We start from the raw sequence: 16,011 nt of genomic DNA, 5'->3' as shown, positions 1-16,011 counted from the left end.
TCATTCAACCTGTTGGCATTGCCAGAGTTAGTCAAAAGGTGCCATTTCTCTCTAGCTTAGCTCTTCTATTTATCTGGCTGGAAAGCGTGGTTTTCTTTCTTTGCTTGCTTTTCTTGAAATATTCTTGTCAACACAGTGAAAGTGCTATTTCAAAGATGTGTAGAAGTTTCTATGTTCAGGACATGACAAATGAGATCTCAAAATTGTTGTTTTCAAAGGAAAACCACAGGAGACAAGCGCAATCAGATATACAAGAGAGTGTTATTCTTTATTGGCTCTATAAATCCACCGACATAGGCTTCATATTTTTTTACAGCGCACAAGGACCAGCCATTCGAGTGGAATAACATGAGTGTTTTCTAATTATGGGCTTTAAAGCTTTTCTTAGGGTATACATTTAGAAAAAGGGATGTGATTTCTGTTGACAGTGTTCTGAAGGCGTGTTAATTTATGCAGTGTTGGGGTCACTCTGCATAACTCAAACACATGCTAATTCAGCCAAGGATATGGCTATGATATAAAAGAAATACAGTCCATGGCACAATGAAAAAGAAAGAACTTTGAAAGAAATAGTATATTCTTTTGTACCTTCCTTTGTTCCCCTCTTGTTTGGTTTACCTTCAAGTTCTACACTAATATAACCAATGCCTAGCAAAGGACTGGAAAATCAGACCTAAAATGCTAATTCCAATTAGAGCTGGAATTATTCTCTAAATACGTAGGATTTTTAGTGAAATAATCTCTAGTGTCATATGCAAGATCAAGAAAGGTTGAAATTATTCAGTGTAAATTTGGGATACAAAGTAAAATTTCTGTTGCCATCTTTACAAAGTAGAGCACAGTGGTCAAGGGCACAGAATCTGGAGCGAGGCTGCCTGGGTTTGATTGCCAGTACCTTCCTAGCTATGTGGCCTTGGGTAGTTCATTTAACCTCTCTTGCCTCAATTTTCTCTGCTGTAAAATAAGAATAGTAGTAGGAGCTACCTCATCAGATTGTTGTGAAAATTAAATGGTTTAAAATATGTATGTGCTTAGAACAGTGCCCACAATTTAGTAAGCACTATATAAATGTTTATTACTACGAGATTGCATCAACATTACCTAATTTAACAGGGGCATTTTATGCCCAAGGCATGCTAGCCCCTAATCCAGGGAAAGCCGTAATAATAATAACGATATAACGATATGTAATCTGTATTGCAATCATTGGATTTCATCATTCTGCATAGTCTAGGTTGGATGATCCATCAACCATTCCTGTTACTCATTTGACAAAATGATTACTGAGCACTTCCACACTTCCGGTGTGTCAGACACTGTAGTAGGATAAAAGGATGACTCGGACACAGAGTCTAGACTCAAGTGCTCCCAGTCTCATAAAGGAGACCATGAAAACAAATATGTGACACGCAATGTGCTAAATGTTGAAATAGTATTATTCCCAAGGCAGAGTGGTGGGAGAAAGGATGGAGTTAAAGGAGAAGAATGGCTTAGATTTGCAGGATGCGGAGGTGTTTTCCAGGTGACCACAGGAGAGGCGGGCATTCAGGAAAAAGAACCAGGGTATATAAAAAGACGTGTCAAAGTGAGTTTGGGAACTCATAAATGGTTCCATATGAGTGAGGTATAGGATGCATGAAGAAGGATCGGAAGCTGAGGTTAGGGGCTGTCTCACAGACTAGTCTGTCCAGATTAACATCCAGTGTCCTGGTGTGTGTTCTTACATTAGCCCGCCCTTGCTGGCCTCTTGATTTTTGTTTTCTCAGACTTAGTTCATATTTGACTCTTATGGAAGCTGAGCATTTAATCTCCTTGTATTGATACATCCCAGCCTGATATTTGCTGGTTGTGAGTGTAGGCAAGGTTTTACCCTCGTGAAAATAAAAAGTGACAGGATTCCTTTCAAGTGTGAGAAGAACCCACACCTCTTGCCCCTGTCCTGTCATATCCCATCCCAAGTCAAGAGGTCCTTGGCGATGTCCCAGCCATTAATCCCAAACTCCTAGTACAATCCGTTCTGATAGACGCTATCTAAGGACAATTTTTTAGAACATTTAAACTCTAAATATCTCCTTTCTATCCTCACTTAATGCTAAAACAGTTGTGATTGCCAAGGATTCTGTGACAGAGTCTCAACATGGACAAAAGACCCCCAGCCTAAGTCCCCATAGTGGAGGTTAGATCTGGCCCCAGCCTCCTACATCAAGTTTGGAGATTCACGTTTTTAAAACTCCAATCTTGGCTGGTGCATGGATGGTAAGAGTTTGGGAATCCTGTCCCAGACACGGGACTCAGAACAGCAGACAGAGTGGCTGGGAGTTCAGTCTTTAGAGTTAGAATCAGGTTCGATTCCATCTCATCCTCTTATTAACTGAATGATTTTGGGTTAAATGCTTTGAGAATCTGTCTTTGGTAAAATAGTGTTATTAATATGTATCTCATTGTGTTGTTGTAAGGATTGAAGAAATCTATACATAAATATATACCTCTTAGCACAGTGCCTTGCACAAAATAAATGCTCAATAAAAGGCCACCAATACAACAAAGCCAATGGAGATTTGACCTCTAGCTAACGCCCTTTCCCTTTAAATGCCCTAAGCCTCTCATTATACTCCACAACTGCTCTTGATCTCAGACCAAGGCAACTTTTTGACTCTGATATCTTGGGTGTAGCAGGGAATTTTTCTTCTTTCCTTTAGAAACATGGTCCCTTATACAACCAGCAGTATTTGAGTAGGTAATATATCTGGGTAACCATTCATTGTTACTTGAGCCCCATTCAAGCAGTCACAAACCCTAGTTTGGTACTTTGCATGGTCTTGCACAGGAAATAGAATCAGGTTTTCTGATATTCTAATGACAAAGCCCTGTCTACGTCCATCTATCCATCCATCCATCTAAGAAATCTTTTATTTTGGAGGGCTTTCAAACAGGAAAATCTCATTGTGCTTGTGTGTGTTGAGGTGACTACACATGGAGTAATCTCCGACAAATCTCCTTCATCTCATAGAGCTCATTATGTCTGAAGGAAGCACAGAAAGTGAGCTCCTAGGTAAGACTTCCAATTTACCCCTTATTGTCAAGGACAATTAAAATCTCTCTACTTCATCTCCTTCTGTGAAGTACATGAAAATTTAATATGGAAAACCAAGAAACTTTCAACATTATATCATTCCTCTTGGGGACCGTTCCTGGATAGGTGGATGGATAGATAGATGAATAGATGGGTGGATTGATGAGTTCTAGGTACTGTGCTAAGTTCCAGAGATATGAAGTCAATAGGATGTGCCCCCCGCTTCAGGGACTGTACAGGCTAGTATCTAGTGGATGAGAGGAGAAATAAACAAACAATTACATACAGAGTGGAGAAATCTGTGGAACAATTGGTGAGACCCAACACAGCCAGGGGGTTCAGGTATTCTTCTCGAAACAGTGATGCTAAAAGTAAGATTTTCTGGAGAAGGAGATTGTACCCCTCCTTAGACAGAAAAATGGACCAGCTAGGAAAAAAATTTCACAGTGCAGAGATGTAAGACAACAAGAAGTATTTGGCTACTTCAAATGGTTTGATGAGCATGAACACAGAGTGATTAAAGTAGTCACAGATGACTACTTCAGAGACATGGGATACCAACATTTTGAGGGATTTTACATATTAATAAAACCTTCAACTTTATTCTGAAGGCTACTCAGAATTCAGAATTTCAGACAAAGTAGCAGCATGAGCCTGACATTTTAAATCAAAAGGAAAAAGGAGTGGAGAATGGATTAGAAAGAGGCCTGGCTACAGTCAGGGAAGCCAGGAATTTAGGCAGAATGCAAAAAGGGCCTGAAGGTAGGTGATGGCAAAGAGAATGGAAGAGAGATGGATGCAGACAGGGGATAGAATCTGTAGAACTTGTAGCTGATTGGTTTTGAGAGGTGAGCTAGAGGGAGGGGTCTAAATGATTCTTATGTTTCTGGCTGGGATTTCAGGGGAAGTAAAGGGTGGCACCATTCCTTAATGAAAAGAATATGAGACTAAGCCTGACTTATGGTAAATATGATTAACTTTGGTAATCAGTCCCTATGGGATATCCCGTAGGCATTTTAATGTGGGTCTGGTGTTCAGCTGAGTGGTTTGGACAGGAGATCCACAGATTTAGGAGTCATTTTGTGGAAGTAGTATGTGAATCAATGGGGATATCACTCAGGCAGAGGGATGAAGTAAGAAAATAGGGTTAGAGGATGGAGCCTTGGGGCACATGGAGATTTAAGAGGCACAAAGAAGGAGGAGAGTCTTCTAAGTTTACTGCGAAGAGACCAGAGAGGGACCAGGAAGACCATGGTAACTTGGTGTTACAGAAGTTAATGGAAAATTTCAGAAAATACATGATCAAACTCAAATAAGGTAAGAACAAAAAAAAAGTCGACTGGATTGAACATGAAGGTCACAGGAGCTAGCTCCATGCAATGGTAGAAGTGAAAGTTAGAAGGGAAAAGGAAGCCATGAAGAGTGAAGAAATTGAGACTCTTTTAAGATGAAGAAGGGAGGGGAAAAGATGGAATGTTGTAGAAAGATCATTATTATCTTCCCTAGTAACCAATTCATTCTTAAACATTTTGTCCTATTAGGAAAATTTTTATGTCCAACTTATTACATTTTTAATTTTCTAAAAGATGAAAAGGTTAATGTCATAATTTTTTCTTCTGAACAAAATTAATTGGTAAGTATCATGCTTATTACATAGGTTTGGTTTATTATTTTTAAATTATAGTAACCATGGCAAAAAAAATTGTGAAAATGATTTAAATTCACTGGTGTTGGGATTATTTACAAATACCTGTAGACAGTTTAACCAAAAGAGATTTCTCTTGCCGTGCGTTTAGGTATCCCAAAGGAAAACTCTGATCCCAAGTGTCGATAACATATAACATAGGAAGGCAGTTGGGCTCTCTGGCCCGGTGGTGTAGCCATTAGGTGAGTGTGCTCTGCTTCGGCGGCCCAGGGTTTGCAGGTTCGGATCCCAGGTGCGCACCGATGCACTGCTTGTCAAGCCATGCTGTGGCAGCGTCCCATATAAAGTAGAGGAAGATGAGCACGGATGTTAGCTCAGGGCTAATCTTCCTCACAAAAAAAGAAAAAAAATGTTCAGCTCCAAACCTGTTCCAATAAAACGTGCTTTCTAGAATGTTGGAGAGACTTCTACTATATCAAATAGATTTTCCGTATAGATGCATGGTATGTTTATCCATCTGTTTAAGTTTTATTATTATGTTCTTCAATAAGATCTTAAAGCTTTCTTTATTCAGGTCCTTTATCTCTCTTGTTAAATGTATTCTAAGTATTTTACATTTTTTTCTCTTATTGGTAAATGGGAATTTATTTACCTTTACTTCTCTACCTTACTGTTAGGAAAGAGAAAACTATTTCAGAATATTTACCTTGTACCACCTGAACATATCTTGTTATTAATGCTAATTATTTTTAGTAAAGTTTCTTGAGCTTTCTATTGTACAAATCATATTATTTGCTAATAAAGATGTTTACCTTAAAAAAAAAATGCTTTCTACAACGCGGAGAACCAGGAAGAATATAGTTCAAAGTAAATGTCATTTGGAATGCCTTCTTTAAATGTTAGACATTTGAGCAACATCTGCTCTAACAGCCAAACACTGAAAACCTAAAATCTCTTTGGAAGAGAAGACTCACAAGGAAGCACAATCATTTAGGCAACATCTGGCATGAATTACTTTATTAATTTTCTTTTATTTACGAGTCTTTATTTGACGGCTGTGATACTTTTTCCAAAGCAGGAATCAATAAAGCCATAACTCTTTTCCCATCTGTGGCTCATTTTCCTCTTAGAAGAGACAGAAACTGTTTAAAGGAAAGTTGCTTTATGTTCTGCTGTATTTACAATCCTTGTTTTGTTTCAGGGGCCTCCGGGACCAGGAGGAGAGGCAGGGAGTCAAGGCCATTTGGGAAGCCAAGGAAATAAAGTAGGTCGCATTCTTTATATCCACCAAGGTTGAGGTTTTCTCCTCGAGGGAAGTGTGTCTGGTTACCTTAGCCAGAGCCCTTTCAACACAAAGGAGAGCATATCTCGATGCCCCTACACCCTGGCTTGATTCTTAAAGATCCAGCAACATCTAAAAACCTGGGTGTGAACCAGGATGAGGTCAGGAATTCCAGCTCAGCATAATCTCACAAGGGGCTACACCCAATCTGAGCTGACAGATCTGAGGGAAGGGGGACTGTTCTGGGGCAGGCCTTCCTTTCTCTTTTCCTCCCTTCATCGCTCCCTTTTTTCCTCCCTCCTTCTCTTCTTTTTCTCTTCTTTTATTTCTCCCCTCCATTCATACAACAAACCTTTGCTGAACACCTTTAAGATGAAGGCACTGCATTCAGCTAGACTAGAAAGTCAGCCCCAGGAGAGCAGAGATCTTTGTCTGTTTTGCTCACTGATGCATCCCTAGTGCTTAGAACAGTACCCAGCACATAGTAAGTGCTTAGTAAATGTTTGCTTAAGCAAAGAATTTCTGAGTTGTATAAAGAAAAATAAGATATGGAATCAACCCCACAGAATTTAGAATATTTTCAAGTCAATAGTCTATGACATAAAGTAGTTAGGGATAAGGGACTGAAATGGAGGTTTAAACATAGTGTTAATAGAAATAATTCTGGGCTTGGAAAAGAGGCATCATAGGGGATACAGACTTTGAGTGGACCTTAGAAAATAAGGATTTTGGCAAGCAGAGAGGAGGTGTGTGGAATTTCAGATAGAAGAAATAGTGTGAGGGAAAGCACAGGGTTGGAAAACCCTGGGAGCTGGTGTTTGAGGAATGAAAAATGATCCTGTCTGGTGCGCACATAAAGAACAAGAAAGTCGGTGATGACTGACTTTATTAGATAGCCAGTACAGTGCTATTTACAATTTTTGAATGGAGTGTATGAACACAGCCAGATTTTGGAAGATTTTAAATAGACAACTCAGTGTGGAAATATTTTGAAGGCTGAGAGATTGGAAGCTAGGAGACTAGTTGGAATGCTCTCTCTGTGTCTCTCTGTCCAAGAGAAGCGATGATTAAATGGCTTTACAGGGTGAGGACAGGAGGGGCTCTTGATGATTCTGTAGGACTCTTCTAGTAGGGAACTGAGGCAGAGAGAAGAGGACTAGATGACTCATGGGCTTCCAACATGAGTGGTAACATCATCACAGAAGCAGGAAGGTCAAGGGAAGGAGCAGGTTTAAGAGTGAAGGAAATCACTTGGTTTGGGGGGTAGAGGAAAGGGTTTAGGGCTGGTTGGAGACGCAGTTTTCAGAGTCATTTACATTTTAAGAAAGACTCTTGGTGATGTCTATTTGTAAGAAGGGTAAGAGGAGACAGACAATGAATTATTAGAAAGGAGGTGAAAGAAACAGAAAAGCACACTGGATTCTGGGAAGAGTTCAAGGAGGAGAGGTCAAGAGTGTCAGCTGGTGTAGAACAGGTGAGGAAGGGAGGAATCGAGAAGCCATTGCATCTGGTGGTAAGATTCTCCAAAGAATAATTTCGAAAATGTAGCAATTGAGAGGAGGAGAAAGAAAGGGAGACCGGCTGCCAAGGACTGGACAATGTGTTGACGAGGGGCAAATGGATATGAAGCTGTAAACTACTCTTTGGAGAAACCAGTCTTTGAAGGGGAGGAGAAAGACATTAACTACTAGTACTGGCAAGGCGTAGCACAGATCGGAGTGGGGTATTGGTTTGTTTTCAATGATAGGAGAGACTACAGCATATTTACGAGCAGAGAAGAGAAAACAGAAAGAAGGAGGTTGAAGATGTAAGAAAGAGATAATTAATGGAGAAATTTCTTGACACAGGGGATAAGATTGAGGGCATAAGAGGAGGGGCTGGCTAGCATTTTAATGGAGAACTGCTAAGAAGGGCTGAAATGATGGAGGCCAGCAATGGAGTGTTCCAAAGGTGACTGGAGGATGAAATGAGATACATGGATGACAAGGATAATCAACTCCAAAAAGAAGGAATTACTAGAGCATGTGGTGTAGCAATAACGGTCTGGAAAGGAAAGTTTAGAACAGAGACAACGCTGCCTTCTTGCCCTGGAGCAGGCTTCAGGGGAAGTGGTGTCCCTGGTGAGAACCGAGTTTATCTTACAGTGAGGAAGGATGTGTGTGGGCAGATGTCATGGATGTATAGAGAAAGTTTGCATGTGAAATGAAGGCACTCCATAGGGTGTGATAGAAGGGGCCAACATGGACCATAGAGCTGGATATAGGTGAGAGTGCGGAAGGAGATAGATATGAGCAGGGTAGTTGTGCCAAAGAAGATCATTGTTAATGAGAAGGACTTGTAAAGGAGAGGGGATAAGAATTTGGGAGGTAAGTGTCCTCAAAGGAAACCCAAACCCTTTGGACAGCCCCAAGATGAACTGAGCCCTCTAGACTCCTTGTTAACTGAGATGAGCCCCAAACACTTACTCCTACCTTACTCCAGTAAGCTCAAGCTCTCAGGGAGGCAAGGAACCCAGCAATTACTCCTGGGCTCAATGCCTGGCTGTACCAGTGACAGAGTGTTTGACCCTGGACAAGCCATATGGCTCCCCTTGTTTCCCTACCCTAAAGCAGGTGTTCTCAAATGTCAGTGTGCATAAGAATCAGCTGAGAAGCTTATTTAAAAAGGCATATTCTTGGGCTCCACTACCAAAGACTGATCCCACTGGAGTTCAGGAATTTCCTTTTGCATGTAGACCCCATGTATTGTGAGGCTGTGGCCCCCAGTGCACACTTTGAGAGCCAGTGCCCTGAAAGAAAGGCATTGGGGCAGGTGATTTGATTCCCTTCCCCAAAGCCCTAATCTGTTTCACCCCCAGAATTCAGTACTGGTGGACATTTGTCCATTTGCACTTCCCACACCTAGTGTATTGTCTTTGTGTCCTTAAAAATTAGTTAATGACTCCCACTCGTTAAGTGTGGGCCATGCACACTTCCATACTCTTTCTTCTAAAAAGTACATTATGGAAAGGGCAGGGAGGAGTGAGTAGTCAGTGGAGAAACTTGACTACCACTACCTCAGCCAGATGATCAAGGTTACCATCATAGTGGTAGCCATGTTGATAGTGTATACTCGAGATGATGTGATAAGAATGGCACTTTGCCCCACAGTCTTTATCCCCAACCCATAAAACCCAACCTAATCCTGAGAAAAACATCAGATAAACCCCAGTTGAGGAACATTCTGCAAATACCTGACCATTACTCCTCAAACTGTCAAGGTCATCAAAAATAAGGAAAATCTGATAAACTGTCACAGTCTGGAGGGACCTAAGGAGACATGATATGTGGTATCCTGGATGGGATCCTGGAGCAGAAAAAGGATATGAGGTAAAAACTAAGGAAATCTGAGCAAAGTATGGGCTTTGGTTAATAATAATGAATCAATATTCATTTATTTGTTGTGACAAATGTGCCCTACTAATGTAACTAATGTAACGTAGTGTTAACAACAGGGGAAACTAGTTGTGGACTACATAGGAACTCCCTCTGTACTATCTTCACAACATTTCTATACATCTAAAATCTAAAACTTTAAACGTTGTTCTTTTTATTTTTGAGAAAAGGAGTTAACCTTCCTTTGTAAGCCTGTGTTAACTTTCCCAAGGAGCTGGACTTCCCTCAAGATAATCCTGGGATTGATGTATAACCCATAGTAGACGTTCTGCTAGTCAGAGGGCAGAAACTATTGCCAGAGATGTCATGCCACCTTGGTTATCTTGATTGACACTTAAAACCTTAAAAGTAAATTAAGAAGTCTGTAGTCTTTGCAGCAGCCGGTTGATTTGCATAGGTCATCATGGAAAACAGTTTTGTTACTTTTTTTAAACAATACAGAGCTCCTCTTTGACTCATGGTAAGACATTTCCAAGGGTACGGTTCATGGCACTGAGCTGCTAGGATGGCCACTTGCACTAAACAATACATCAGACTTACAGAGGCTTCATTTATCAATAGAGGAGACCTCACTGACCAACAACAGCAGTTCCTCTGTATTGCTTGCACAACTCACAGTCGTGGCCATGAACCCATTGTCCCTGTGTGTGGATGCAGTCAAAAACTGTTGTCTTAGTACCATCATTTCTAACTTCCTTTACAAAAACAACCTAATAAGGACACATTTCACTCTTCTGTTTGACAGGGAGAACCTGGAGATCTGGGAGAAAAAGGAGCTATTGGCCTTCCCGGTCCTCGAGGCTTGCAGGTTTGCGTTTTATCACTACTTTTGATCTGGCCCTTGGAATCTTTTAGTTCAGTAGATATCAGGTGTGGTTCTCTGAAGAGAGTGTTAAAGATACCATCCCAATCTAGCTTTATAGTCTTCTAGAAATTGAGTTATTATCCTCATCTTGGATTAGTCCCTTGGCCAGCTTTTCCAAGGTGGCAACTTCCTGAGTACCAAACATCCTGGCCAGGTTGCTCTTGAAGTCAAAAGATAAAATGGACAAAACTTGTCTTTAGCATCCTCATAACATTGTTTCCTCACCTTGGAATCCATTCATCAGAAACCCAGCCCAGCCTTCCCCCACTGCTCAGGACTTCTCACTAAGGCCTCTATAAGGGTCCAACAGTAGCCAATGCCCAAGCATTTAGGAGGTCTTATTTTTATCTAGCATACTGAAAATGGGTAAGAGATAAGGTATGAAAATACAAGTGTTATCTGGAAGAGATAACACTACTACCTCCTTTTATTGAGATTATTATGTGCCTGAAATTTTCTCTTTCTAGCCTCATAAATAAACCATGAATAGGTATAATTATTATTCCCACTTTACAGGTGAGACAAGTGAGACTAGGACAATGTATTGTCTGTATCTGTTATTGAGAGCTGCCTTTAGTACCACTATCACCAAATGTCGGTGGCCTGCCCCACAGGGAGAATCTCACTTCCTGATTTCTCCTAATCAAAACAAAAACCTAGCTGTCCTGCTGTCTTTTGAATAATCCTGCCTCTATCTGTAGTCTGGGATGTTTGTAATTAGTTACTTTGTCTACAGGGGGATGATGGCACCCCAGGCTACGGTAGCATTGGAATTAAAGGAGCAAAGGTAAGACACATTGACTGGAAGCTGGACATTTTCCATTTATTTTTGTTGCTTTTTTTTTTGCCACATTTAAGGAAAAAAAACAGTGAGTAAGACAGTCTGGGACATTTAGAGATAGATTTTGATAATTTATTTGCTGATATTCCATGAGGAATGTGGTAGAAGAAAAAACAATTGGATGGGTTAAGTTGCAGGCAACACCTGAAACTTGGAAATTAATTTTCTGTTCTTTGCAGAGATGTGCAGCCAGGGCCTGACTTGTTCCAGTCTGAACAATGCATCTAGTCATAGCAGCTCTGGGCTCCAGTTGCCTTGGGGAGGCATTCCAACATCTGTCCTCCTCTTACTAGGTTTACCTCTCGTTGGTGAGAAGTCTTACACGGCCTTTCTAAATGCATCAGGCCAAGCAGTGACTTAAAAATAAAACCTTTGATCTTGATATCAGAATTTTAATTTTCCATTGTCACTAAATTTTTAAGTGTCTGGAAGTAAGATAAACTTACCAAAACCAGTGATTTCTATATACCAATAATAACCACTTAGAAATCATAATAACAACATCCACAAAAACATAATATAGTTCAGAATATTCTTTCTACAAAATGTTTGAGACCTATGACAAAAAAATACTGAGCTATAAAACTTCAATAAATGGAGACATACCAAGTTCTTGTTGGAAAGTCTAAAACATTATAAAGGATTCCAAGGGAAATCCCAACAGGAATGATACAAGAGGCTGTCTGGAAGAATAAACAAACCCAAAAAAGCTAAAAATTTCTGTGAAAAAAAAAACAACTAATCAATGAGGGATTTCTAGTGAAATTTTCATTAGAATAGAGAATAATTGAAAAAAAGCTTTCATATCTGATAAAAAGGGAAATATTAAGTAGCCTATAACATTGGAATATTAGCCACTCTTTAAAATGAATGTATATGAAGTTTATAATTATGTAAAGAAATAATGTGAAAATATCAAGTAAAAAATCAGAATATAATCAGAAAAAAACATTTATCCCGATTGTGCGAAAGTGTATTTTAAAAGCTTAGAGAAAAAATGACAAAATATTTATAGTGGTTCTGGGTTGTGAGATTTGGGTGATTTTTTTTCTGTCTGTTCTTTTGTGTTTTATGTATGTTTGAGGAGATATTACTTTTAGTAATCAGAAAATAAATTTTGTTTTAAATATTTTTTCATCAAATGAGGATTATCGTACCTCTTCAGCTATAGTCTGTGGACAAAGTAAGGTAAACAGAGGACCAGAAAATGAATGATCAACCTTAGACTCCAGGCTTCCCAAATTTCTTCATTGAAATCCTTTTTCAGAGGACTGTTTCAGAGACACGAGGCCAAATCACCAGCTATCCTGTTATGTGCTTACAGTAGAAGGCGAGCCAATTTGTAATTCCTTAGATACTACATTTATCCACTTATCTTAGGTTGTCATGATATTTTGGTGAAACCAGTAAATAGTTTAATTTAGAAATTGGAGTTAGTTTCTCAAATAGTGCTGTACAGTTTTGTTTTCAATTGTTTTGGCCTTTCCTTGGTTCAGAGGTACTAAAACTAAATAAGGCAGCAGGTAAAATTAAAGTGAATATAAACCTCCCTCGGTGATATGTGCATATATTAATTTTCCTTGCTATCAATTACAGGGGCACGAAGGATTCCCTGGAGAAAGTGGACCTAAGGTACCATGTACTTCATACTAACTAGAGATCAATCAGAATTACTGCTGGGGGTCTTAAATGTATCATAGGACAATAGAAGGAGAGTTGATTATAAATGTTATGAATAAAAAGAAACCTTTATGGGGGAGAGCAGGGAGGAAAGAAGCAGAATTTTTAAAAAAAAAAATTTCACTTCTAGTTTTCAATTCATAGGTAAAGGAAGAAATCATCCTTATTTTTCTCTTCACATGTGCTCCCTCCCCTCTATCATATGTATTTTCTTCTTTGCTCAAAGGAAAGTAAAATGTAAGGAAAACCAAAATTACTTGATTTCACCTGGCTCAATTTTCCCAATGTCTTTACAAATCACCTTTAGGTAATGTTAGCAACGATGTCCTCTACCTTAAGGCTTTTGCTAGAAACATTTACTGAGCTTGGTAAATGCCAGGTCCTGTGATAGGATCAGAGGACAAAATGAAGGCCACAGTTCATGTCTCCAAGGAGGCTGTGTTCTGGCTGGAGAGACAGAGAGGGAACAATGAGGATGCGGTGTGCTATGCAGAGAGCCATAAAAACGGGGAGAGGGTGCTTCAAAGAACACTGTTCGAGATAAAAATGTATATGAAAAATGTCTTCATGTTGGAATCAGTTTAAAAACACATTGAGATATATCTCTTTGATTTTAATAACCATTGTATCTTATTTTTCTGAACTTATAGGGTGAGATTGGGGACCCTGGTGGTCCAGGAGGAACTGGACCCAAGGGATTTAGAGGCAAGACGGTAAGCTTCTTAGATTCCAGTGCCTCACGAGCTCAGCTACTTTGGGAAGTCATTTTTCGTGCCTTTACAATCATTTGAGTTGACTTAGTGCAGCCTAATGCCCACTCGTATCTTGTCTTCACTATTAAGGTTTTCTTTTTTTTTTTTTTTTAATTTTTTGTTTATTGAAGTAACATTGGTTTATAACATTGTAAAAATTTCAGGTGTACATCATTGTACTTCTATTTCTGCATAGATTACATCATGTACACCACCAAAATACTAATTACAACCCATCACCACACACATGTACCGAATTATCCCTTTCACCCTCCTCCCTCCCCCCTTCCCCTCTGGTAACCACCAATCCAATCTCTGTCCCTATGTGTAAGGTTTTCTTAAACTGCTTTTAATGAGATGTGTACCCTGAAAGATCCTCCCCTCATTTAGCTCAAGAGGGTACCTCCTAAGCTTTGTGATGATGTTTTCATTTAGTATTGTGTAACTGAATGTGTTCTTTTTATTCCGTGGAAGGGCATAGATATTGTCTAACTCTTTGGATCACTGGAATCAGCACAAGTCTCCAGTACATCTCATAGGCATCAGCATCCTGGGGTTAAGAATAAATTTTTGCATTTGCTGACTCTTTGTATAAATGAGAGAGCTGTTTTATAAAAGAGACAATCTGGGGCTGGCCCTGTGGCATAGCGGTTAAGTGCATGCGCTCTGCTGCTGGCAGCCCGGGTTCGGATCCCGGGCGCGCATCGATGCACCGCTTGTCAGGCCATGCTTTGGCGGCATCCCATATAAAGTGGAGGAAGATGGACACAGATGTTAGCCCAGGGCCAGTCTTCCTCAGCAAAAAGAGGAGGATTGACATGGATGTTAGCTCAGGGCTGATTTTCCTCACCAAAAAAAAAAGAGAGACCATCTTATGATAATTGTCTCTCAATACATTCTTGGTCTCTTTTCTTCAGAACAGCACTGATGAAGTAAACTCATCTTAACACCATGTCAATTCGCAGGAAAAGAAAAACACCAAGTCTGATAAAACTTAATACTTCAGATGGTTTTCCCATTTTGTCATCATAGTTAATTCTATTCTGATCTTTTTTTTATGTAAAATATAACAAGAACTTTATGTATAGAGATTATTTATTTGGGTTTTAAGGGGTACAAAATAAAGAAACTACTCTTTCCCTCCATTCTGCTTCTCCCAAGAGGACTGCTTCCCAGCTATGATTCTCTTCCTCATACATGCTTTTGGATGACTATCCTTTAACATTATGCTCTCACAAAAAAACAAAACGAGGACTGATTTAATTAGAAAGATAATTGGAAAAGACTTTCAAATTAATCCAGATGTCATGTGCTTTGAGAGATGTCTGGATCCTTTCCCTCGGCTTGTTAATGAAGTAGTTCACCCTTGATCATTGGAAGCTTCTAACAAGTTCTCCTGTTTGATGGGTTCCCTCCCCCCAGGGGCACATTAATCATGTTTAAAACACAGTAAACTATTGGGAAATATAGAAACGTTTTCTCTTGGCTTTTGGTTACTTGAATTTTTTTTCCCATGCTGGACAATTTGTCACTGTTTATGACTTGCTCTTTTCACCTGCCAAGCTGCTTTTTCCGCATCTATGTCAGTATTTTTGAAGTTTAGAGACTGAAAACATCCAGGTTTTCCCTCTGAAAGAGCTGAAGTTTCTATTGGAAGATTTTGGTAAAGCTTTGCCTTAAATTTTGAGTGCCTCTTTGGTTCTCTTGGAATGATTACCCTCCTAATTTAAGTTTTCTGAATCTTTGCCTTGTATTTTTCCCCAACTGAAGCATTTTTTTTTAAGTTGCCATGATTTTTACCCTGTCTTATTTTGTGTACGCATGTATGTTTGTATGTGTGTATATTTTTGATCAACTTTACACATGTACATACTTCAGGGCAGGATTTCTCAGCCTCAGCACTATTGACATTTTGGACTGGATAATTCTGTTTTGCGGGGGCTGTCCTGTGCATTGGAGGATGTTTAGCAGCATCCTTGGCCTCTACCCCCTGTCAGCATCAACCACTCCTCCCTCTCCCATCCCGTATGACTGCCAAAAATATCTCCAGACATTGTCAAATGCCCCTCAGGCGTGGGGGGTGGCACAAAATTCCCCCCGGTTGAGAACCACAGGTTTAAAGAGCCAAATAATTTTGCAAGGTTTGTTGTGAAAAAATGGCAATCCCTCTGCCCCTTATCTCTTCTCTCTTATTTTCCAGGTTGTCTTTTTGCTCTACTTTCTGTGAGATTTCTTTGACTTTATTTTACAGTGCTCCTCTCATATTTTAATTTTCAAGAGCTCGTTTTTATTCTCTGAGTATTCTTTTTTTATACTATCCTGTTCTTGTTTCATGGTTGGAACATCTTCATTTATCTCTCTAAGAATGTAAATTACTAATGTTTAAATCTTCTTTGCCTAACATAGTCTATTCCCTGTAGTTTTTTTTTTTTTTTCCAT

At 39.5% G+C, this 16,011-nt stretch overlaps 1 protein-coding gene across 1 annotated transcript in view; it reads left to right on the top strand.

Annotated features, from left to right (window-relative positions):
* COL6A6 (collagen type VI alpha 6 chain) overlaps window positions 1-16,011 on the top strand; it is a 124,291-nt gene that overhangs the window by 71,695 nt on the left and 36,585 nt on the right. Inside the window, exons 24-28 of the mRNA XM_058553315.1 lie at window positions 5,920-5,982; window positions 10,180-10,242; window positions 11,036-11,086; window positions 12,737-12,772; window positions 13,471-13,533. Of these exons, the coding sequence (XP_058409298.1) occupies window positions 5,920-5,982; window positions 10,180-10,242; window positions 11,036-11,086; window positions 12,737-12,772; window positions 13,471-13,533 (276 nt within the window). The remainder of the gene's footprint in view (window positions 1-5,919; window positions 5,983-10,179; window positions 10,243-11,035; window positions 11,087-12,736; window positions 12,773-13,470; window positions 13,534-16,011) is intronic.

This window comes from Diceros bicornis, chromosome 2, assembly GCF_020826845.1.
Source record: "Diceros bicornis minor isolate mBicDic1 chromosome 2, mDicBic1.mat.cur, whole genome shotgun sequence".
Lineage (NCBI taxonomy): Eukaryota > Metazoa > Chordata > Mammalia > Perissodactyla > Rhinocerotidae > Diceros > Diceros bicornis.
The sequence above is the reverse complement of the archived record's forward strand: the minus strand, read 5'-3'. Positions and strand labels throughout refer to the sequence as shown.